Genomic DNA, 25,041 nt, shown 5'->3' with positions numbered 1-25,041 from the left:
TCTGACAGGCTGTTTAGACCAGAGCAGTATTCTGTCAGGCTGTTTAGACCAGAGCAGTATTCTGTCAGGCTGTTTAGACCAGAGCAGTATTCTTCAGTATATCATTCTGACCACATTTACATTTTACATTTTAGTCATTTAGCTTACAGTTAGTGAGTGCATACTATACATTTTTTCATACTGGCCCCCCGTGGGAAACGAACCCACAACCCTGGCGTTACAAACGCCATGCTCTACCAACTGAGCTACATCCCTGCCGGCCATTCCCTCCCCTACCCTGGACGACGCTGGGCCAATTGTGCGCCGCCCCATGGGTCTCCCGGTCGCGGCCGGCTACGACAGAGCCTGGATTCGAACTAGTGGCACAGCTAGACCACTGCAGACCACTGCACCCCTCGGGAGGTCACCACAGACCCCCCCCATATAGCCCCCTCACTACCCCTTTACAGACCCCCCCCCACAGCCCCTCACTACCCCTTTACAGACCCCCCCCACCCACATAGCCCCTCACTACCCCTTTACAGACCCCCCCACCCACATAGCCCCTCACTACCCCCTTTACAGACCTCCCCCCACCCACATAGCCCCTCACTACCCCTTTACAGACCTCCCCCCCCACATAGCCCCTCACTACCCCTTTACAGACCTCCCCCCACATAGCCCCTCACTACCCCTTTACAGACCCCCCCCACCCACATAGCCCCTCACTACCCCTTTACAGACCTCCCCCCACATAGCCCCTCACTACCCCTTTACAGACCTCCCCCCCACAGCCCCTCACTACCCCTTTACAGACCCCCCCCACCCACCCACATAGCCCCTCACTACCCCTTTACAGACCCCCCCCACATAGCCCCTCACTACCCCTTTTACAGACCCCCCACATAGCCCCCTCACTACCCCTTTACAGACCTCCCCCCCCACATAGCCCCTCACTACCCCTTTACAGACCCCCCACATAGCCCCTCACTACCCCTTTACAGACCCCCCACATAGCCCCTCACTACCCCTTTACAGACCCCCCCACATAGCCCCTCACTACCCCTTTACAGACCCCCCACATAGCCCCTCACTACCCCTTTACAGACCCCCCCACATAGCCCCTCACTACCCCTTTTACAGACCCCCCCACATAGCCCCTCACTACCCCTTTACAGACCCCCCCACATAGCCCCTCACTACCCCTTTACAGACCCCCCACATAGCCCCTCACTACCCCTTTACAGACCTCCCCACAGCCCCTCACTACCCCTTTACAGACCCCCCCACATAGCCCCTCACTACCCCTTTACAGACCCCCCCCACATAGCCCCCCCTACCCCTTTACAGACCCCCCCCACATAGCCCCTCACTACCCCTTTACAGACCCCCCCCCACAGCCCCTCACTACCCCTTTTACAGACCCCCACATAGCCCCTCACTACCCCTTTACAGACCCCCCACATAGCCCCCCCCTACCCCTTTACAGACCCCCCCACATATCCCCTCACTACCCCCCCTTCCCCCTCCCTCCAGTAGTCTGTCTCTGTCAATGACATGCCTCAACACTCAGACACACAGAGACGCATACACACACACACTCAGACACACACACACTCTGATCCCCTCTCCAGACCGACGGGTGGGGTGGGGGGAGGGGAGGGTGGCTGGCTCTGGGCAGCAGCTGGTGTTGCCATGGTAACCGAGGTCTCAGATGTGGGTGGAAGCAGCAGCCATTTGACACTGTCTTCCATCCCCCCATCACTACTACTGGGGAGAGGAGAACATTTAGGAGAGGGGGAGAGAGAGAGAATCTGAAAAAGAGGGAAAGAGAAACGGAGAGAAGAGAGGGAGAGACTGACAGACAGAGAGGGAGGGAAAGAGAAGAGAGGGAGAGACTGACTGACACAGACGGAGGGAGAGAGACTGACTGACACAGACGGAGGGAGAGAGAGAGACTGACTGACACAGACGGAGGGAGAGAGAGAGACTGACTGACACAGACGGAGAGAGAGAGACTGACTGACACAGACGGAGGGAGAGAGAGAGACTGACTGACACAGACGGAGGGAGAGAGAGAGACTGACTGACACAGACGGAGAGAGAGAGACTGACTGACACAGACGGAGGGAGAGAGAGAGACTGACTGACACAGACGGAGGGAGAGAGAGAGACTGACTGACACAGACGGAGAGAGAGAGACTGACTGACACAGACGGAGGGAGAAAGAGACTGACTGACACAGACGGAGGGAGAGAGAGAGACTGACTGACACAGACGGAGAGAGAGAGAGAGACTGACTGACACAGACGGAGAGAGAGAGAGACTGACTGACACAGACGGAGAGAGAGAGACTGACTGACACAGACGGAGGGAGAGAGAGACTGACTGACACAGACGGAGGGAGAGAGACTGACTGACACAGACGGAGAGAGAGAGAGAGACTGACTGACACAGACGGAGGGAGGGAGAGAGAGACTGACTGACAGACGGAGGGAGAGAGAGAGAGGCTGACTGACACAGACGGAGGGAGAGAGACTGACTGACACAGACGGAGGGAGAGAGAGAGACTGACTGACACAGACGGAGGGAGAGAGAGAGCTGACTGACACAGACGGAGGGAGAGAGAGAGACTGACTGACACAGACGGAGGGAGAGAGAGAGACTGACTGACACAGACGGAGAGAGAGAGACTGACTGACACAGACGGAGGGAGAGAGAGAGACTGACTGACACAGACGGAGGGAGAGAGAGAGACTGACTGACACAGACGGAGGGAGAGAGAGAGACTGCTGACACAGACGGAGAGAGAGAGACGGACTGACACAGACGGAGGGAGAGAGAGAGACTGACTGACACAGACGGAGGGAGAGAGAGAGCGACTGACACAGACGGAGAGAGAGACGACTGACACAGACGGAGAGAGAGACTGACTGACACAGACGGAGGGAGAGAGAGAGACTGACTGACACAGACGGAGGGAGAGAGAGAGACGACTGACACAGACGGAGGGAGAGAGAGAGACTGACTGACACAGACGGAGAGAGAGAGACTGACTGACGACGGAGAGAGAGAGAGAGACTGACTGACACAGACGGAGAGAGAGAGACTGACTGACACAGATGGAGGGAGAAAGAGACTGACTGACACAGACGGAGAGAGAGAGAGAGACTGACTGACTGACAGACGGAGAGAGAGACTGACTGACACAGACGGAGGGAGAGAGAGAGACTGACTGACTGACAGACGGAGAGAGAGACTGACTGACACAGACGGAGGGAGAGAGAGAGACTGACTGACACAGACGGAGAGAGAGAGAGAGACTGACTGACTGACAGACGGAGAGAGAGACTGACTGACACAGACGGAGGGAGAGAGAGAGACTGACTGACACAGACGGAGGGAGAGAGAGAGACTGACTGACACAGACGGAGGGAGAGAGAGAGACTGACTGACACAGACGGAGAGAGAGGAGACTGACTGACACAGACGGAGGGAGAGAGAGAGACTGACTGACACAGACGGAGGGAGAGAGAGAGACTGACTGACACAGACGGAGAGAGAGAGACTGACTGACACAGACCGAGGGAGAGAGAGAGACTGACTGACACAGACGGAGGGAGAGAGAGAGACTGACTGACACAGACGGAGAGAGAGAGAGAGACTGACTGACACAGACGGAGAGAGAGAGACTGACTGACACAGACGGAGGGAGAGAGAGAGACTGACTGACACAGACGGAGGGAGAGAGAGAGACTGACTGACACAGACGGAGGGAGAGAGAGAGACTGACTGACACAGACGGAGAGAGAGAGACTGACTGACACAGACGGAGAGAGAGAGAGAGACTGACTGACACAGACGGAGAGAGAGAGACTGACTGACACAGATGGAGGGAGAAAGAGACTGACTGACACAGACGGAGAGAGAGAGAGAGACTGACTGACTGACAGACGGCGAGAGAGACTGACTGACACAGACGGAGGGAGAGAGAGAGACTGACTGACTGACAGACGGAGAGAGAGACTGACTGACACAGACGGAGGGAGAGAGAGAGACTGACTGACACAGACGGAGAGAGAGAGAGAGACTGACTGACTGACAGACGGAGAGAGAGACTGACTGACACAGACGGAGGGAGAGAGAGAGCTGACTGACTGACAGACGGAGAGAGAGACTGACTGGACACAGACGGAGGGAGAGAGAGAGACTGACTGACACAGACGGAGGGAGAGAGACTGACTGACTGACACAGACGGAGAGAGAGAGAGAGACTGACTGACACAGACGGAGGGAGAGAGAGAGACTGACTGACACAGACTTGAGGGAGGGAGAGAGAGACTGACTGACACAGACAGAGGGAGAGAGAAAGTGATGAGAGGGGGAGACCGGGGACCAGCCTGCAGCGCAACTCTTTACCCATAACCCCCCTGTGAGAGTTGCAGGGATCTGGGTCATATTAGTGTGACTCGTCTTTTCAGCTAAATCATTCATTCAGACCCAGGGAGGGAGGAGGGGGGAGGGAGGGGTGTGTTCCTCTGGGATCTCTATATCACCCAGGCTGCCTCTCTATCAGTGGATTGGAGACCTGCTGGTTTGGGGTCACTTCGAAATGTCCTTGTTTTCGAAAGAAAAACAATTTTCTTGTCCATTTAAAATAACATCAAATTGATCAGAAATACAGTGTGGACATTGTTCATGTTGTAAATGGCTATTGTAGCTGGAAACGGCTGATTTTTTATGGAATATCTACATAGGCGTACAGAGGCCCATTATCAGCAACCGTCAGTCCTGTGTTCCAATGGCACGTTTGGGTTTGCTAATTCAAGATTATCATTTAAAAAAAGGCTAATTGATCATTAGAAAACCCTTTTGCAATTATGTTAGCACAGCTGAAAACTGTTGTGCTGATTTAAAGAAGCAATAAAACTGGCCTTCTTGAGACTAGTTGAGTATCTGGAGCATCAGCAATTGTGGGTTCGATTACAGGCTCAAAATGGCCAGAAACAAATGACTTTCTTCTGAAACTCGTCAGTCTATTCTTGTTCTGAGAAATGAAGGCTATTCCATGCGAGAAATTGCCAAGAAACTGAAGATCTCGTACAACGCTGTGTACTACTCCCTTCACAGAACAGCGCAAACTGTCTCTAACCAGAATAGAAAGAGGAGTGGGAGGCCCCGGTGCACAACTGAGCAAGAGGACAAATACATTAGTGTCTAGTTTGAGAAACAGACGCCTCACAGGTCCTCAACTGGCAGCTTCATTAAATAGTACCCGCAAAACACCAGTCTCAATGTCAACAGAATAGAAAGAGGCCCCGGTGCACAACTGAGCAAGAGCCATATCTCAGACTGCCCATCTTTAATCTTTTCTTTTTATTGGCCAGTCTGAGATATGGCTTTTTCTTTGCAACTCTGCCTAGAAGGTCAGCATCCCGGAGTCGCCTCATCACTGTTGACGTTGAGACTGGTGTGTTCTGCGGGTACTATTTAATGAAGCTGCCAGTTGAGGACCTGTGAGGCGTCTGTGTAGGTAGGTTAACACATGAACTTGGAGCCCTCAGGATTGATGATGAATTGATAAATGTCATGTTTCAACGAAATTATGCAAAAGAGGTGGCCAACAAGTCAGGCTCCTCAGCCGATTGGTCGACACACTGTCAATGGAGACATTTTGTGACTAAACTTAACAAAGAAGAAATGATATTACCAATCCATGGAAAAACAATGCAAAAAGACTTTGGAGCACCTTCAATTATATTATGGGCAGAAAACCCAATTAATCTCCATCGTTCATTGAAGCTGATGGGTTATTTATAACAAAACCTTTTGATATGGCCAGTCATTTCGATGACTATTTCACTGGTAAAGTGGACAAACAGAAGTGAAATGACAACATTGAATAGTGAAGCATCATATATATATAATATATAATAATGAAAGAGAACGATTGCTGTTTTTGAATTTGGTCAAAGTTTGTTTGGAAGAGGTGGAAAAACTATTGTTATCCATCAATAATGTGGTATTTTAATAGGATCCCTGAATAAGCAGCAGCTACTCTTCCTGGGGTCCACATGAAACATGACTTAATACAGAACATTATTAATCAAGGACTGAAATGCAGACATTTAAAATGTCACACATAGCCCTAGATATTGTGTGTATAGTACTGATATGTAGGCTAATACATAATACAGTGTAAATTACAATACAAGATACAGTGCATTCGGAAAGTATTCAGACCCCTTCCCTTTTCCCACATTTTGCTACGTTACAGCCTTATTCTAAAATGGATTAAATAAAAAATTTTCCTCATCAATCTACACACAATACCCCATAGTGACAAAGCAAAAACAGGTATGTAGACATTTTTTGCACATTTATTAAAAAATAAAAAACTGAAATACCCTATTTACATAAGCATTCAGACCCTTTGCCTTGAGACTCGAAATTGAGCTCAGGTGCATCCTGTTTCCATTGATCATCCTTGAGATGTTTCTACAACTTGATTGGAGTCCACCTGTGGTAAATTCAATTGATTGGACATGATTTGGAAAGGCACACACCTGTCTATATAAGGTCCCACAGTTGACAGTCCAACCCGAGTTTGAAGGAATTGTCCGTAGAGCTCCGAGATGGGATTTTGTCGAGGCACAGATCTGGGGAAGGGTACCAAAAATTTGCTGCAGCATTAAAGATCCCCAAGATCACAGTGGCCTCCATCATTCTAAAATGGAAGATATTTGGAACCACCAAGACTCTTCCTAGAGCTGGCCGCCCGGCCAAACTGAGCAATTGAGGGAGAAGGGCCTCGGTCAGGGAGGTGACCAAGAACCCGATGGTCACTCTGACAGAGCTCCAGAGTTCCTCTGTGAGATGGGAGAACCTTCCAGAAGGACAACCATCTCTGCAGCACGCCACCAATCAGGCCTTTATGGTAGAGTGGCCAGACAGAAGCCACTCCTCAGTAAAAGGCACATGACAGCCCGCTTGGCGTTTGCCAAAAGGCACCTAAAGGACTCTCAGACCATGAGAAACAAGATTCTCTGGTCTGATGAAACCAAGATTGAACTCTTTGGCCTGAATGCCAAGCGTCACGTCTGGAGGAAACCTGGCACCATCCCTACGGTGAAGCATGGTGGTGGCAGCATCATGCTGTGGGGATGTTATTCAGCGGCATGGACTGGGAGACTAGTCAGGATCGAGGGAAAGATGAACGGAGCAATGTACAGAAAGATCCTTAATGAAAACCTGCTCCAGACCGCTCAGGACCTTGAACCTGATTGAACATCACTGGAGAGACTTGAAAATAGCTGTACAGCGACGATCCCCATCCAACCTGACAGAGCTTGAGAGGATCTGCAGAGAAGAATGGGAGAAACTCCCCAAATACAGGTGTGCCAAGCTTGTAGCGTCATACCCAAGAAGACTCGAGGCTGTAATCGCTGCCAAAGGTGCTTCAACAAAGTACTGAGTAAAGGGTCTGAATACTTATGTAAATGTGATATTTCAGTTTATTTAGTTTTTTGCAAAAATGTCTAAACACCTGTTTTTGCTTTGTCATTATGGGGTATTGTGTGTAGATTGATGAGGAACAAATTGTATTTAATCCATTTTAGAATAAGGCTGTAACGTAACAAAATGTGGAAAAAGTCGAAGGGTCTGAATACTTTCCGAATGCACTGAATATATATGTATATAAAATGGCTGTGTTTCTTCATAGTCCCCTTCGTGCAGTAAGGTGTTCTTTTACAGTGGGGAAAAAAAGTATTTAGTCAGCCACCAATTGTGCAAGTTCTCCCACTTAAAAAGATGAGAGAGGCCTGTAATTTTCATCATAGGTACACGTCAACTATGACAGACAAATTGAGGAAAAAAAATCCAGAAAATCACATTGTAGGATTTTTAATGAATTTATTTGCAAATTATGGTGGAAAATAAGTATTTGGTCACCTACAAACAAGCAAGATTTCTGGCTCTCACAGACCTGTAACTTCTTCTTTAAGAGGCTCCTCTGTCCTCCACTCGTTACCTGTATTAATGGCACCTGTTTGAACTTGTTATCAGTATAAAAGACACCTGTCCACAACCTCAAACAGTCACACTCCAAACTCCACTATGGCCAAGACCAAAGAGCTGTCAAAGGACACCAGAAACAAAATTGTAGACCTGCACCAGGCTGGGAAGACTGAATCTGCAATAGGTAAGCAGCTTGGTTTGAAGAAATCAACTGTGGGAGCAAATATTAGGAAATGGAAGACATACAAGACCACTGATAATCTCCCTCGATCTGGGGCTCCACGCAAGATCTCACCCCGTGGGGTCAAAATGATCACAAGAACGGTGAGCAAAAATCCCAGAACCACACGGGGGACCTAGTGAATGACCTGCAGAGAGCTGGGACCAAAGTAACAAAGCCTACCATCAGTAACACACTACGCCGCCAGGGACTCAAATCCTGCAATGCCAGACGTGTCCCCCTGCTTAAGCCAGTACATGTCCAGGCCCGTCTGAAGTTTGCTAGAGTGCATTTGGATGATCCAGAAGAGGATTGGGAGAATGTCATATGGTCAGATGAAACCAAAATAGAACTTTTTGGTAAAAACTAGACTCGTCGTGTTTGGAGGACAAAGAATGCTGAGTTGCATCCAAAGAACACCATACCTACTGTGAAGCATGGGGGTGGAAACATCATGCTTTGGGGCTGTTTTTCTGCAAAGGGACCAGGACGACTGATCCGTGTAAAGGAAAGAATGAATGGGGCCATGTATCGTGAGATTTTGAGTGAAAACCTCCTTCCATCAGCAAGGGTATTGAAGATGAAACGTGGCTGGGTCTTTCAGCATGACAATGATCCCAAACACACCGCCCGGGCAACGAAGGAGTGGCTTCGTAAGAAGCATTTCAAGGTCCTGGAGTGGCCTAGCCAGTCTCCAGATCTCAACCCCATAGAAAATCTTTGGAGGGAATTGAAAGTCCGTGTTGCCCAGCGACAGCCCCAAAACATCACTGCTCTAGAGGAGATCTGCATGGAGGAATGGGCCAAAATACCAGCAACAGTGTGTGAAAACCTTGTGAAGACTTACAGAAAACGTTTGACCTGTGTCATTGCCAACAAAGGGTATAAAACAAAGTATTGAGAAACTTTTGTTATTGACCAAATACTTATTTCCCACCATAATTTGCAAATAAATTCATTAAAAATCCTACAATGTGATTTTCTGGATTTTCTTTCCTCATTTTGTCTGTCACAGTTGATGTGTACCTATGATGAAAATTACAGGCCTCTCTCATCTTTTTAAGTGGGAGAACTTGCACAATTGGTGGCTGACTAAATACTTTTTTCCCCCACTGTATCTGTTTTTTGAATCTGGTTTTATTGCTAGCTTGAGTTACCTGGGGTGGCAGAGAGTTCCATTTAGTCACGGCTCTATTTAATACTGTGTGTTTCCCAGCCTCTGTTCTGGACCTGGGGACTGTGAAGAGACATCTGGTTGCATGTCTTGTGTGGTACCGATGAGTGTCCGAACTGTGTGCCAACTGCTTGAACAGGCAGTTCGGTACCTTCAACACATCAATACCTCGCACAAAGACCAATAGTGATGCAGTCAATCTCTCCTCAACTTTGAGCCAGGAGAGATTAACATGCATGTTACTGACACTTTCCCTCCGTCTGCATCTAAGTATGATACGTGCTGCTTTGTTCATGGACCAACTGCAATTTACCCATGTCCTTCTTTGCCGCACCTGACCACACAGCTGGGCAGTAGTCCAGGTGCAACAAAACTAGGGCCTGTAGGACCTGTCTGGTCGACTGAGATGTCAAGAAGGCAGAGCAACGCCCTATCACGGACAGACCTCTTCCCATTTTAGCAACCATTGAGTCTATATGTTTTGAACATGACAGCTTACTATCTAGGGTTATACCCAGCAGTTTAGTCTCCTCAACTTGCTCAATAGCAACATTAGTCAATAATAGATCTAAATGAGGTTGAACAAGTGATTTATGCTTTTAGTTTAAGATATTTAGCACCAGCCTATTTTAGTTACCTATTCTAAAACTGACTGGAGCTCTATGTTAAGGGTGTCAGTTATTTATTTTACTGTTGCAGCTGACGTGTATGCTGTTGATTCGTCAGCGTACAGACACACAGGCTTTATTCAAGGTCAGGGGAAGGTCATTAGTAAAAACAGAAAACAATAATGGCCCTAGCCGGCTGCCCTGCGGTACACCACACTCATCTGAATGTGCATGAGAGAGGCTTCCATTAAAGAAAACCCTCTGTGTTCTATTAGATAGGTAACTCTCAATAAACCCTCTGTTCTATTAGATAGGTAACTCTCAATAAACCCTCTGTTCTATTAGATAGGTAACTCTCAATAAACCCTCTGTTTTATTAGATAGGTAACTCTCAATAAACCCTCTGTTCTATTAGATAGGTAACTCTCAATAAACCCTCTGTTCTATTAGATAGGTAACTCTCTATCCCATAATAAGGCAGAGGATGCAAATCCATAACACCTAAGTTTTTTCAGCAGTAGGTTAGGATCGATGACGTCAAAAGCTGCACTGAAGTCCAACAAAACAGCTCCCACAATCTTCATACTATCAATTTATTTCAGCCAATCATCAGTCAATTTGTGTCAGTGCCGAGCAAATTGAGTGCCCTTCCCTATAAGCGTGCTGAAAGTCTGTTGTTTAATTTGTTGCGGACAATACCCTCGGCGCTAACAGTTAAAGGAACACAGATTAGGTTACTTACGCGCACCGCACTTCTATTTCTCTGGGATGTGATACGATTTCCACGTCCTCTGTTGCCTCCAGGTAACAGACAACCTTGATGGGGAAACTATTGAGAATGGTAGCAGACTGTATTTGCCACCCCTATGTGCCATGTCTTTAACCAAAGCCTAAAGGAGGGTGTGTCTACAGGCGTGGAAGGAAGCTAAAGTCATTCCACTTAACTAAAAATAGTAAAGCACCCTTTTGCTGGCTCTGACAGCCGACCAATCAGTTTGCTGGCTCTGACAGCCGACCAATCAGTTTGCTGGCTCTGACAGCCGACCAATCAGTTTGCTGCCTGTTCCTAGTGAACTGATGGAGAAAATTGTTTTTGAACAAACACAATGCTCTTTTTTTTTTCAAAGAACAAGCTAACTACTGACTTTCCGCTTGCATATAGGGAAGGGCACTGAACTTGTTCTGCGCTGACCCAGATGACTGATGATTGGCGGAAATAAATGGATGATAGTTGGAGCTATATTGTTAGATTTCAGTGCGGCCTTTTGATGTTATTGATCATATAATTTATTATTGAAGAAACTCACTTGTGGCTTTACAATCACCTGCCATCACACGGTAGGATAGTTACTTATCCAATAGGAACAGAGTATTCTTCAATGGAAGCTTATGGGACATATGCATAGTGAGGTGTCCCTCAGGGAAGTTGCCTTGAGCCGTTGCATGACTATCTATGGGGAAGGGAAGTTGCATGACTATCTATGGGGAAGGGAAGTTGCATGACTATCTATGGGGAAGGGAAGTTGGATGACTATCTATGGGGAAGGGAAGTTGCATGACTATCTATGGGGAAGGGCAGTTGCATGACTATCTATGGGGAAGGGCAGTTGCATGACTATCTATGGGGAAGGGAAGTTGCATGACTATCTATGGGGAAGGGAAGTTGCATGACTATCTATGGGGAAGGTAAGTTGCATGACTATCTATGGGGAAGGTAAGTTGCATGACTATCTATGGGGAAGGGAAGTTGCATGACTATCTATGGGGAAGGGAAGTTGCATGACTATCTATGGGGAAGGGAAGTTGCATGACTATCTATGGGGAAGGGAAGTTGGATGACTATCTATGGGGAAGGGAAGTTGCATGACTATCTATGGGGAAGGGAAGTTGCATGACTATCTATGAGGAAGGGGAGTTGCATGACTATCTATGGGGAAGGGAAGTTGCATGACTATCTATGGGGAAGGGAAGTTGGATGACTATCTATGGGGAAGGGAAGTTGGATGACTATCTATGGGGAAGGGAAGTTGCATGACTATCTATGGGGAAGGGAAGTTGGATGACTATCTATGGGGAAGGGAAGTTGCATGACTATCTATGGGGAAGGGAAGTTGCATGACTATCTATGGGGAAGGGAAGTTGCATGACTATCTATGGGGAAGGGAAGTTGCATGACTATCTATGGGGAAGGGAAGTTGCATGACTATCTATGGGGAAGGGAAGTTGCATGACTATCTATGGGGAAGGGAAGTTGCATGACTATCTATGGGGAAGGGAAGTTGCATGACTATCTATGGGGAAGGGAAGTTGCATGACTATCTATGGGGAAGGGAAGTTGCATGACTATCTATGGGGAAGGGCAGTTGCATGACTATCTATGGGGAAGGGCAGTTGCATGACTATCTATGGGGAAGGGAAGTTGGATGACTATCTATGGGGAAGGGAAGTTGCATGACTATCTATGGGGAAGGGAAGTTGCATGACTATCAATGGGGATGATTCCACTCTCTACATGTCAGCACCCAAAGCAAGTGAGCTCACTGAAAATTCTAAATAAGGAGTTGGTATCAGAATGGGTAAATTTAATAATAAACTGGTCTTAAATACATCTAAAAACTATTTTAAAAAAGCATTGTATTTGGTTCAAAACATTCTCTAAGACCTTAACTGGAGTTGTGTATAAAGGGTGTTGACCATTGAGCGGGTTGAGGCTAAAACTCCTGGGTAGAACGTTGGATGGTCAGTGACCATTTTTAGGTTTAATTTATTTGCGCCAAAGAAAAGTGATGAACAAAACATTTGTTTGGAAGCTCAAGGGCTGATATAAAAAATGACACAACTTGTTTATTTCATGGTCATGTCATATTGACGGTTGTTGTGAAGATCGGGGGAGAGGCATGTCTGTTATAAAAGATGTTCTGCGTTTTGACACAAAGATCAACTGTACTAGTTGTTCCGGTCGTGTCCCGTCTTGATGACTGTCCTGGTAATATGGTCAGGCACAGCAAAGAAAGAGACCTAGCAAAGCTGCAGCTGGCTCAGAACAGAGCAGCACGCCTCGCCCTCAAACTGTTCATACAGAACTAACATCAACATGCATGCCAGTCTTTCCTGGTTGATTAACTGCATCAATTGTTCTTGTGAGAAATAGTTGACGTTTTCAAATTGTCTGTATAAAAAAAACGCACATATATATATATACAGCTCTGACAGACATACTTACCCCACCAGACATGCCACCAGGGGTCTCTTCAGTCCCCAAATCCAGAACGAATTCAAGGCAACGCACACTATTACGTAGAGCCATGAGTCCATGAAACTCCCATCTCAAAATGACTAAAGCAAACAGCAAAATTAGCTTAAAAAAATAAAAATAAAAATCAGAACGCCTCTCCCCGATCTGACAGAGTTAAAGTATTTGTCTGTATTTTTGGTTGCGTCAGACCCCAGCAAGACTAGTGGTCCCCCATTGGCTAATTGGATCCCAATAAAAATCTTTTTAAAAAAAGAGTTGGCCAACCCCCATGGAGCAGTGGTAGTCAGTCGGGACCTCGGCTGGTAAATGTAGGTTCAGCGCTCCAACAACTCATCTCCAGGGCCCAGTTTTTTCCAAGTTATCTGGAGTTCGCCCATCGGATAGGATTCAATGGTTAGAAAGAGAGAATGAATAGAACGTTAGAATCATTGATTTGAATGGGGACTCCAGTTCTATTCCTATGCATTGAAATCCTATCTGATAGGCCAACTCCAGATAACTTGGAAAAAACTGGGCCCCCCCCCCCACGAGTCAGTTGGGTCTGAAGCTATGCTAGAGGGAGGAGCTGTGCACGAACGTTTCATCACAAATCCAGGATTGTAGAAAGAAATCCTCCATGTCAATGATTTGACAGGACGGTGCAAACTCAACTCGATCACAATGTGTTGTAGTAATAGTTAAAACAGGCAGTGTCCAGTATAAAAACACAGAGAACAGACACGTAAGGTAGTGTTCAAAATCCCAGTTTTTTTTATTGGTTGTTGGCATCCAGGTGAAGCAATGGCACGAGAGTAAGACGATCACCATATTAGACATTAACAAACGATACAAAATAAAAGACAAAGGGAAAAGTTCCAGTTTCAAAGTAAAAGGTGTGGAATAATGTTATATTAACATTTAGTAATTGTCCAGAAACGCAGTCGGGGAACAGGCTTTACCATAACTAACAATGGAGGTCCCTCTAACCTGTGTGAACCACAGCCAACAAAACGCACACCTTTTTAACATCCATCCACTACCACCACCACATTTACCTCTTGGCTGGATCAGTGGGATCACATTGACGTGAGAATGAGATTGAGCACCAGATTCCAGTTCTTGGTGTGAGACCAGGATGTGTGCGTGTGAGATGTTTGTACCGATGGCCAACCTGTCATTCTCCGTGATATTAGACAGAATAATAAAGCTTCCAGTCAGAGAGGTCTTCTTTTTTTTTTGTGTCATTTTAGCAGACGCTCTTATCCAGAGCGACTTACATGAGCAATTAGGGTTAAGTGCCTTGCTCAAGGGCACATCGACAGATTTGTCGGCTCGGGGGATTAGAACCAGCGACCTTTCGGTTACCGGCACAACGCTCTTAACCACTAAGCTACCTGCCGTTATCAGACCAGATCATGCCTTTATACTGTAGAGCTCTGAACAGCTGTAGAGACACACACACACACACACACACACACAGACAACACAACACACACACAGAGAGACAGACAACACACACACAGAGAGACAGACACACACACACAGAGAGACAGACACACACACACACACACACACAGAGAGACAGACAACACACACACAGACACAGAGACAGACAACACACACACAGAGAGACAGACACACACACAGAGAGAGACAGACACACACACACAGAGAGACAGACACACACACACACACACACACAGACACACACACAGAGACAGACAACACACACACACACACACACACACACACACACACAGAGAAACAACACACACACACACACACACACACACACACACACAGAGACAGACAACACACACACACACACACACTTCCTTCATGACAATTGAATAAAACAGGGGTTATTTCCTGTCTGGTCCGGGAGATCAAAATATCCACCAATGAGCTCACACAGCTAGAGGATGACATCACTTCCTCTAGGTTACATTAGAACGTTTTACATTTCCTGTGATTTCCAATATGAGATGGAGGCACTAAAACCCAATCCAGAACACCATGAGAATCCACTTCCAGTTTTGTACACATCGCTCAGAGACCAGCAGGCCACTCTAGTTCCAGACAGAACCGGTTCTGTTTAGGCCCGGATTCAATACGGCCACTGAATAAGCCGACATGTGCAGCGTTTACCGTGAACATTGCCTTTAAAAACAAGCATTGTGGGATTGAATCCCGTCCTAAATCAGGTCATACATGATAAATACTGTCTGTCACCATGTGCTGTTTTATACAGAGGTCAGAGAGACAGACAGATGGAGAGATACAAAGACTGAAATAAACAGACAGATGGAGAGAGAGATGGATAGAGAGAGAGAAAAAAAAGTGTCCAGTTAAAGAAGTGTTTAGTTGAGGGGGAGGGGGGCTTGGGTCAGCTGTTTGAGAGTGGGCCAATCATACATCTGGAACTGAGTGAGTGACACATCAAGCCGTGCTGCTCTTGGACGGGTGGGAGAAGAAAAAAAAGTGCACAGCCCCACTAACTATGGCAACAAATACAGGTGGGTACTGCAGAATGGAACAGGGAAAGGGAGAGCTAGGGAGAGAGAGAGAGAGAGAGAGAGAGAGAGAGAGAGAGAATAAGGGAGGTGAAGGAGAGTCTTAGATGGACACACCTCCCCCCCAGCTCTCCTTCTCCCCTCCTCTGTGCAGTTCACTCAGCTGGTCCTGTTGAGGACGGTGGAACATCGCAACAGTCGCATAGAAAAACGTGTAGATTAGAGGAGATAAGGATTCATTATCACGGAAAAAAAACAAACAAGATAAATGGGGGTCAGCTCTAGGTATCACATTCCCATCTACAATACTGTGAACATTTCACCATACTGAACACAGCCCTGGTCTGAGAGGGGTGAGGGAGGGAGGGGAGGGAGGGGAGGGAGGAAGGAGTTGGGGGGTGCTGTGCTGCATTGCCGTAGTAACAGGGTCGGGGAGGTCAGTACTCCCAGAGCGTGGCGGTCTCCAGGTTGTCGGCGTTGGCCTTCAAGACACCAGCGTGGTCGCCGTGGAGATACTTCCCCTCGGCGACGGAGCGGATAGCGACCTTGTTGTAGTCGCAGAACTCTAACAGGAAGTCGACGGGGGCGTCACTGCTGCTCACCACCGACGCCTCGCTGCCCACCATCCAGAACTTCCCAGTCGAGTCTAGAGAGAGGGGACAGTTTACAACCATGTTGATATGTCCAAAATCCAAATTAGTCAAATTAATTATTTTTACATTTAAGGGGTGGTTTCCTGGAAACAGATTATATGAATAGTCCTGGATTAAGAAGCATGTTCAGTGGAAGGGTTTTATGATCCAGGAGTAGTCTTAATCTGTGTCCTGGAAAAATGCTTTATAATCCAGGAGTAGTGTTAATCTGGGTCCTGGAAACATGCTTTATAATCCAGGACTAGTCTTAATCTGTGTCCTGGAAACATGCTTTATAATCCAGGAGTAGTGTTAATCTGGGTCCTGGAAACATGCTTTATAATCCAGGACTAGTCTTAATCTGTGTCCTGGAAACATGCTTTATAATCCAGGACTAGTCTTAATCTGTGTCCTGGAAACATGCTTTATAATCCAGGACTAGTCTTAATCTGTGTCCTGGAAACATGCTTTATAATCCAGGAGTAGTGTTAATCTGGGTCCTGGAAACATGCTTTATAATCCAGGACTAGTCTTAATCTGTGTCCTGGAAACATGCTTTATAATCCAGGACTAGTCTTAATCTGTGTCCTGGAAACATGCTTTATAATCCAGGACTAGTCTTAATCTGTGTCCTGGAAACATGCTTTATAATCCAGGACTAGTCTTAATCTGTGTCCTGGAAACAGGCCCTTTGGAATCTTTAATAAGCAAGGTAACACCTTATTTGGATAGTCTGTGGAGCATCTACAGATGGACTATCAGAAACATTTCAATGTATCTACTAACCCTAACCTAATCCTAACCCTAAATGTAACCCTTACCCTAATCCTAACCCTAACCCTTATCCTAACCCTAACCCTTATCCTAACCCTAAACCTTATCCTAACCCTAAACCTTATCCTAACCCTAAACCTTACCCTAACCCTAACCTTAACCCTAACCCTAACCCTTATCCTAACCCTAACCCTCGCCCTTATCCTAACCCTAACCTTAACCCTAATCCTAACCCTAACCTTAACCAAGCAGATAGTTTGTTGACAGTATGACCATCTGTAGAGCATCTCCAGGGTTCTATCTGGACTAACCCTTACCCTAACCCTAATCCAGGACTAGTCTTAATCTGTGTCTCCAGGGTACTATCTGGACTAACCCTAACCCTAACCAGGACTAGTCTTAATCTGTGTCTCCAGGGTACTATCTGGACTGTCTAAATAAAGTGGGACCATAAGCAATAAGCTGTTGTCACGGTGACACCCCTCCCTCTAGTTCATCTGAGCTGTCAGACTCGACACCATCCTCTGGAAAGGCCAGTCTAACTGCTCAGAACTGGTGGTCCAAACATACAAATCCCATTATTTGGTCTGTGTCAGGTCTATAGACATTAGTTTGGGAAGCCAATGGCAATCTCTGAAGGTTTTAGGCAAAGCCTGTGTGCGTCCATGTATGTCTGTATTGACCCTGAAGGTCAGGGTAAAGTAGTCTGTGTGTGTGTGTGTGTATACGTGTGTGTGTGTGTGTGTGTGCGTTTACTAACCCTGTAAGCTGTAGGCCCCCTCTCTGAAGGTCAGGGTAAAGTAGTGTACTAACCCTGTAAGCTGTAGGCCCCCTCTCTGAAGGTCAGGGTAAAGTAGTGTACTAACCCTGTAAGCTGTAGGCCCCCTCTCTGAAGGTCAGGGTAAAGTAGTGTACTAACCCTGTAAGCTGTAGGCCCCCTCTCTGAAGGTCAGGGTAAAGTAGTGTACTAACCCTGTAAGCTGTAGGCCCCCTCTCTGAAGGTCAGGGTAAAGTAGTCGTAGGAGGAACGGTTAGAGTCCAGGGTCCCTGTGACCTTACGACACCCGATGAAGCCGTGTTCCCCACGGAGGACTATGATTGGACGGTTAATCAGCTTCATCAGGAACTCCTCCGACTCACCTGGAGAGGAACACAAGACATATTACACCTGTGCCGTCAAAGACCCAAACTCTCTATATAAAAAAAAAGGTCAAAAAGCCTAGACCAGGGTTCTTCAATTTCGGTTCCTGGAGGTCCGAAACACCTCTGTTTTTCATTCTCTCCTTCTAATCAGCGGCTAATTCAGACCTGGGACACCAGGTGAGTGCAATTAACTACCAGGTAGAAATAAAAAAAACAGAAGTGTTTTGGCTCTCCAGGACTGGAATTGAAGAACCCTGGCCTAGACCCTCCTCTCCTGGGCGTTCTTCAACACCCCTAGCCTGGTTGCCACGGTTTCTACTCCTTATGGAATGGTCTCGCTAAAACACTGCGGTTCAAATTAGCGTTTTATATTGGGGAGGCTCCATTTGTTGAAAAGGGGCTTTACCCAAGAAAATAAAAACTTCAAAAAAAAAGGTCTAATTGTAATGAACCGTGTAATAAAACCAGATGATGGTATTGTGAAGCCACTGCACAGAAGCTACATGTTGTCATGGAATTATTGATGTTTAAACAACTAAAAAAATCTGGTGACCTTTGCACCAAAATCGTCTGCATATGGAACAGTGAGAGGTCAGAGTGGCTGACAAGGAGTTGGACTGGGACTCAGGCCATCAACACTGGGACTCAGGCCATCAACACTGGGACTCAGGCCATCAACACTGGGACTCAGGCCATCAACACTGGGACTCAGGCCATCAACACTGGGACTCAGGCCATCAACACTGGGACTCAGGCCATCAACACTGGGACTCAGGCCATCAACACTGGGACTCAGGCCAATCAACACTGGGACTCAGGCCATCAACACTGGGACTCAGGCCATCAACACTGGGACTCAGGCCATCAACACTGGGACTCAGGCCATCAACACTGGGACTCAGGCCATCAACACTGGGACTCAGGCCATCAACACTGGGACTCAGGCCATCAACACTGGGACTCAGGCCATCAACACTGGGACTCAGGCCATCAACACTGGGACTCAGGCCATCAACACTGGGACTCAGGCCATCAACACTGGGACTCAGGCCATCAACACTGGGACTCAGGCCATCAACACTGGGACTCAGGCCATCAACACTGGGACTCAGGCCATCAACACTGGGACTCAGGCCATCAACACTGGGACTCAGGCCATCAACACTGGGACTCAGGCCATCAACACTGGGACTCAGGCCATCAACACTGGGACTCAGGCCATCAACACTGGGACTCAGGCCATCAACACTGGGACTCAGGCCATCAACACTGGGACTCAGGCCATCAACACTGGGACTCAGGCCATCAACACTGGGACTCAGGCCATCAACACTGGGACTCAGGCCATCAACACTGGGACTCAGGCCATCAACACTGGGACTCAGGCCATCAACACTGGGACTCAGGCCATCAACACTGGGACTCAGGCCATCAACACTGGGACTCAGGCCATCAACACTGGGACTCAGGCCATCAACACTGGGACTCAGGCCATCAACACTGGGACTCAGGCCATCAACACTGGGACTCAGGCCATCAACACTGGGACTCAGGCCATCAACACTGGGACTCAGGCCATCAACACTGGGACTCAGGCCATCAACACTGGGACTCAGGCCATCAACACTGGGACTCAGGCCATCAACACTGGGACTCAGGCCATCAACACTGGGACTCAGGCCATCAACACTGGGACTCAGGCCATCAACACTGGGACTCAGGCCATCAACACTGGGACTCAGGCCATCAACACTGGGACTCAGGCCATCAACACTGGGACTCAGGCCATCAACACTGGGACTCAGGCCATCAACACTGGGACTCAGGCCATCAACACTGGGACTCAGGCCATCAACACTGGGACTCAGGCCATCAACACTGGGACTCAGGCCATCAACACTGGGACTCAGGCCATCAACACTGGGACTCAGGCCATCAACACTGGGACTCAGGCCATCAACACTGGGACTCAGGCCATCAACACTGGGACTCAGGCCATCAACACCCTGTTGTGTTGCTTTTCACTACCCGAAAAGGGCAGAGCTGTTTTAACACACACACACACACACACACACACACACATACACACACACTGACCGGCAGCGTCGACGGTGGCGGCTAGCTGGCCGTTCTTCTTGGCGGCCACGTATTTCCCGTTGGCGGCACGGAGAGTCAGCTTCTTACCACAGTACTCCATGTCAAAGTAGCAGTTAGCAGTCCTAGACACACACACACACACACACACACACACACACACACACACACCATGAATACAACAGTCACCATGGTAAAACAGTGCAATAACACAGCAACACCGAGGCAGTGACTGACTACTGGAGCCATGAAGCAGGGTTCTGGTAGAGGACAGGACAGATGAAGCAGGGTTCTGGTAGAGGACAGGACAGATGAAGCAGGGTTCTGGTAGAGGACAGGACAGATGAAGCAGGGTTCTGGTAGAGGACAGGACAGATGAAGCAGGGTTCTGGTAGAGGACAGGACAGATGAAGCAGGGTTCTGGTAGAGGGAGGACAGATGAAGCAGGGTTCTGGTAGAGGGCAGGACAGATGAAGCAGGGTTCTGGTAGAGGACAGGACAGATGAAGCAGGGTTCTGGTAGAGGGCAGGACAGATGAAGCAGGGTTCTGGTAGAGGACAGGACAGATGAAGCAGGGTTCTGGTAGAGGGCAGGACAGATGAAGCAGGGTTCTGGTAGAGGGCAGGACAGATAAAGCAGGGTTCTGGTAGAGGGCAGGACAGATGAAGCAGGGTTCTGGTAGAGGGCAGGACAGATGAAGCAGGGTTCTGGTAGAGGGCAGGACAGATGAAGCAGGGTTCTGGTAGAGGACAGGACAGATGAAGCAGGGTTCTGGTAGAGGACAGGACAGATGAAGCAGGGTTCTGGTAGAGGACAGGACAGATGAAGCAGGGTTCTGGTAGAGGGCAGGACAGATGAAGCAGGGTTCTGGTAGAGGGCAGGACAGATGAAGCAGGGTTCTGGTAGAGGACAGGACAGATGAAGCAGGGTTCTGGTAGAGGACAGGACAGATGAAGCAGGGTTCTGGTAGAGGACAGGACAGGACAGATGAAGCAGGGTTCTGGTAGAGGGCAGGACAGATGAAGCAGGGTTCTGGTAGAGGGGAGGACAGATGAAGCAGGGTTCTGGTAGAGGGCAGGACAGGACAGATGAAGCAGGGTTCTGGTATAGGACAGGACAGATGAAGCAGGGTTCTGGTAGAGGGCAGGACAGATGAAGCAGGGTTCTGGTAGAGGACAGGACAGATGAAGCAGGGTTCTGGTAGAGGGCAGGACAGATGAAGCAGGGTTCTGGTAGAGGGCAGGACAGATGGAGCAGGGTTCTGGTAGAGGGCAGGACAGATGAAGCAGGGTTCTGGTAGAGGGCAGGACAGATGAAGCAGGGTTCTGGTAGAGGGCAGGACAGATGAAGCAGGGTTCTGGTAGAGGACAGGACAGATGAAGCAGGGTTCTGGTAGAGGACAGGACAGATGAAGCAGGGTTCTGGTAGAGGACAGGACAGATGAAGCAGGGTTCTGGTAGAGGGCAGGACAGATGAAGCAGGGTTCTGGTAGAGGGCAGGACAGATGAAGCAGGGTTCTGGTAGAGGACAGGACAGATGAAGCAGGGTTCTGGTAGAGGACAGGACAGATGAAGCAGGGTTCTGGTAGAGGACAGGACAGGACAGATGAAGCAGGGTTCTGGTAGAGGACAGGACAGATGAAGCAGGGTTCTGGTAGAGGACAGGACAGATGAAGCAGGGTTCTGGTAGAGGGCAGGACAGATGAAGCAGGGTTCTGGTAGAGGGCAGGACAGGACAGATGAAGCAGGGTTCTGGTATAGGACAGGACAGATGAAGCAGGGTTCTGGTAGAGGACAGGACAGATGAAGCAGGGTTCTGGTAGAGGGCAGGACAGATGAAGCAGGGTTCTGGTAGAGGACAGGACAGATGAAGCAGGGTTCTGGTAGAGGGCAGGACAGATGAAGCAGGGTTCTGGTAGAGGGCAGGACAGATGAAGCAGGGTTCTGGTAGAGGGCAGGACAGATAAAGCAGGGTTCTGGTAGAGGGCAGGACAGATGAAGCAGGGTTCTGGTAGAGGGCAGGACAGATGAAGCAGGGTTCTGGTAGAGGACAGATTAAGCAGGGTTCTGGTAGAGGACAGATGAAGCAGGGTTCTGGTAGAGGACAGGACAGATGAAGCAGGGTTCTGGTAGAGGGCAGGACAGATGAAGCAGGGTTCTGGTAGAGGGCAGGACAGATGAAGCAGGGTTCTGGTAGAGGGCAGGACAGATGAAGCAGGGTTCTGGTAGAGGGCAGGACAGATGAAGCAGGGTTCTGGTAGAGGGCAGGACAGATGAAGCAGGGTTCTGGTAGAGGGCAGGACAGATGAAGCAGGGTTCTGGTAGAGGGCAGGACAGATGAAGCAGGGTTCTGGTAGAGGACAGGACAGATGAAGCAGGGTTCTGGTAGAGGGCAGGACAGATGAAGCAGGGTTCTGGTAGAGGGCAGGACAGATGGAGCAGGGTTCTGGTAGAGGGCAGGACAGATGAAGCAGGGTTCTGGTAGAGGGCAGGACAGATGAAGCAGGGTTCTGGTAGAGGGCAGGACAGATGAAGCAGGGTTCTGGTAGAGGGCAGGACAGATGAAGCAGGGTTCTGGTAGAGGACAGGACAGATGAAGCAGGGTTCTGGTAGAGGACAGGACAGATGAAGCAGGGTTCTGGTAGAGGGCAGGACAGATGAAGCAGGGTTCTGGTAGAGGGCAGGACAGATGAAGCAGGGTTCTGGTAGAGGACAGGACAGATGAAGCAGGGTTCTGGTAGAGGACAGGACAGATGAAGCAGGGTTCTGGTAGAGGACGGACAGGACAGATGAAGCAGGGTTCTGGTAGAGGGCAGGACAGATGAAGCAGGGTTCTGGTAGAGGGGAGGACAGATGAAGCAGGGTTCTGGTAGAGGGCAGGACAGATGAAGCAGGGTTCTGGTAGAGGGCAGGACAGGACAGATGAAGCAGGGTTCTGGTATAGGACAGGACAGATGAAGCAGGGTTCTGGTAGAGGGCAGGACAGATGAAGCAGGGTTCTGGTAGAGGACAGGACAGATGAAGCAGGGTTCTGGTAGAGGGCAGGGACAGATGAAGCAGGGTTCTGGTAGAGGGCAGGACAGATGGAGCAGGGTTCTGGTAGAGGGCAGGACAGATGAAGCAGGGTTCTGGTAGAGGGCAGGACAGATGAAGCAGGGTTCTGGTAGAGGGCAGGACAGATGAAGCAGGGTTCTGGTAGAGGACAGGACAGATGAAGCAGGGTTCTGGTAGAGGACAGGACAGATGAAGCAGGGTTCTGGTAGAGGGCAGGACAGATGAAGCAGGGTTCTGGTAGAGGACAGGACAGATGAAGCAGGGTTCTGGTAGAGGGCAGGACAGATGAAGCAGGGTTCTGGTAGAGGGCAGGACAGATGGAGCAGGGTTCTGGTAGAGGGCAGGACAGATGAAGCAGGGTTCTGGTAGAGGGCAGGACAGATGAAGCAGGGTTCTGGTAGAGGGCAGGACAGATGAAGCAGGGTTCTGGTAGAGGGCAGGACAGATGAAGCAGGGTTCTGGTAGAGGACAGGACAGATGAAGCAGGGTTCTGGTAGAGGACAGGACAGATGAAGCAGGGTTCTGGTAGAGGGCAGGACAGATGAAGCAGGGTTCTGGTAGAGGGCAGGACAGATGAAGCAGGGTTCTGGTAGAGGACAGGACAGATGAAGCAGGGTTCTGGTAGAGGACAGGACAGATGAAGCAGGGTTCTGGTAGAGGACAGGACAGGACAGATGAAGCAGGGTTCTGGTAGAGGGCAGGACAGATGAAGCAGGGTTCTGGTAGAGGGGAGGACAGATGAAGCAGGGTTCTGGTAGAGGGCAGGACAGATGAAGCAGGGTTCTGGTAGAGGGCAGGACAGGACAGATGAAGCAGGGTTCTGGTATAGGACAGGACAGATGAAGCAGGGTTCTGGTAGAGGGCAGGACAGATGAAGCAGGGTTCTGGTAGAGGACAGGACAGATGAAGCAGGGTTCTGGTAGAGGGCAGGACAGATGAAGCAGGGTTCTGGTAGAGGGCAGGACAGATGGAGCAGGGTTCTGGTAGAGGGCAGGACAGATGAAGCAGGGTTCTGGTAGAGGGCAGGACAGATGAAGCAGGGTTCTGGTAGAGGGCAGGACAGATGAAGCAGGGTTCTGGTAGAGGACAGGACAGATGAAGCAGGGTTCTGGTAGAGGACAGGACAGATGAAGCAGGGTTCTGGTAGAGGACAGGACAGATGAAGCATGGTTCTGGTAGAGGGCAGGACAGATGAAGCAGGGTTCTGGTAGAGGGCAGGACAGATGAAGCAGGGTTCTGGTAGAGGACAGGACAGATGAAGCAGGGTTCTGGTAGAGGACAGGACAGATAAAGCAGGGTTCTGGTAGAGGACAGGACAGGACAGATGAAGCAGGGTTCTGTTAGAGGGCAGGACAGATGAAGCAGGGTTCTGGTAGAGGGGAGGACAGATGAAGCAGGGTTCTGGTAGAGGGCAGGACAGATGAAGCAGGGTTCTGGTAGAGGGCAGGACAGGACAGATGAAGCAGGGTTCTGGTATAGGACAGGACAGATGAAGCAGGGTTCTGGTAGAGGACAGGACAGATGAAGCAGGGTTCTGGTAGAGGGCAGGACAGATGGAGCAGGGTTCTGGTAGAGGGCAGGACAGATGGAGCAGGGT

At 48.8% G+C, this 25,041-nt stretch overlaps 1 protein-coding gene across 1 annotated transcript in view; it reads right to left on the bottom strand.

Moving 5' to 3' along the window:
• Positions 1 to 15,334: 15,334 nt before the first annotated feature.
• LOC123484720 (fascin-like) overlaps positions 15,335 to 25,041 on the bottom strand; it is a 44,602-nt gene continuing 34,895 nt past the window's right edge. The window contains exons 6-8 of the mRNA XM_045215290.1: positions 20,395 to 20,516; positions 18,127 to 18,294; positions 15,335 to 16,394 (exon numbers count right to left, since the gene is read on the bottom strand). Of these exons, the coding sequence (XP_045071225.1) occupies positions 16,186 to 16,394; positions 18,127 to 18,294; positions 20,395 to 20,516 (499 nt within the window). The 3' untranslated portion in view covers positions 15,335 to 16,185. The remainder of the gene's footprint in view (positions 16,395 to 18,126; positions 18,295 to 20,394; positions 20,517 to 25,041) is intronic.

This window comes from Coregonus clupeaformis, unplaced genomic scaffold, assembly GCF_020615455.1.
Source record: "Coregonus clupeaformis isolate EN_2021a unplaced genomic scaffold, ASM2061545v1 scaf0418, whole genome shotgun sequence".
NCBI classification, from domain to species: Eukaryota; Metazoa; Chordata; class Actinopteri; order Salmoniformes; family Salmonidae; genus Coregonus; species Coregonus clupeaformis.
The sequence above is the reverse complement of the archived record's forward strand: the minus strand, read 5'-3'. Positions and strand labels throughout refer to the sequence as shown.